General features: G+C 38.2%; 1 protein-coding gene across 1 annotated transcript; it reads right to left on the bottom strand.

Moving 5' to 3' along the window:
* Nucleotides 1-53: 53 nt before the first annotated feature.
* RHIMIDRAFT_237523 (uncharacterized protein) lies at nucleotides 54-455 on the bottom strand (the record flags this gene model as incomplete). The annotated part of the gene is made up of 1 exon (XM_023608774.1): nucleotides 54-455. A coding segment is annotated over one exon (402 nt), but the record flags the coding sequence as incomplete, so codon positions are not given.
* Between the last annotated feature and the right edge of the window lie 280 nt (nucleotides 456-735).

Genomic DNA, 735 nt, shown 5'->3' with positions numbered 1-735 from the left:
TAAGCTGTGTAGATTTTGGTGCCTTCGGTTATAGCAGATTGCTGAGCATATACGAAGTTGGGCCTCTGGTAGCTGGTGATTGTAAGGTAATCACCCAAGTACTGATCGATTACGGCACGATAGCGAATGATGTTTTGCGCGCGAGCTCGGCCTCTTGAGTAATCGACCAATGAGAGCCATACTTCTTTAAAAAAATTCTTGTTGATATATTCTTGTATGTCAAAATCCATGTCTTGCAACTCCCGAAGGAAGATGAATTTTGAGAAAGAATAGGCGTGCATGGTGATGGTGTGTACACGTTCGACGAAGCTTTCGAGTGTGTCACGATAGAGATTGTTCCAACCTATGCCATCAACAGAGGATTTAACAGCCAAAATACGGTCGCCGGGCGCGAGAGAACTAGAAGTACTCATAGCCGATGAATAGAAGGAGCTTGGAGTGGAGCCTTCATCCATGACGAGATGCCTATTGAATATATATATGGTTAGTTAAAGATTGTCTCTAATAGCTTAAAAAGAATTTTACTTACTTCTAGTTAAATGAATATATATGTTTATAAAAAGGTTGATATAAAGAACTAGAAAAGCGATAGACGTGAACCTACAAGATATATTGTTAGATAACGATGTATCTAATCGTTTAGATAAGCTTTTACTTATTGGAAGCGCTTGATGTGTAGATTTAAGAATATAGAGATTGATTTTAGAAATAAATAGCCAAAGAGGTGTGTCTATT

The sequence above is a fragment of the Rhizopus microsporus genome, assembly GCF_002708625.1.
Source record: "Rhizopus microsporus ATCC 52813 unplaced genomic scaffold scaffold_8, whole genome shotgun sequence".
Classification (NCBI taxonomy): domain Eukaryota; kingdom Fungi; phylum Mucoromycota; class Mucoromycetes; order Mucorales; family Rhizopodaceae; genus Rhizopus; species Rhizopus microsporus.
Note: the sequence above shows the minus strand (reverse complement) of the source record. Positions and strands in the feature narration are given on the sequence as shown.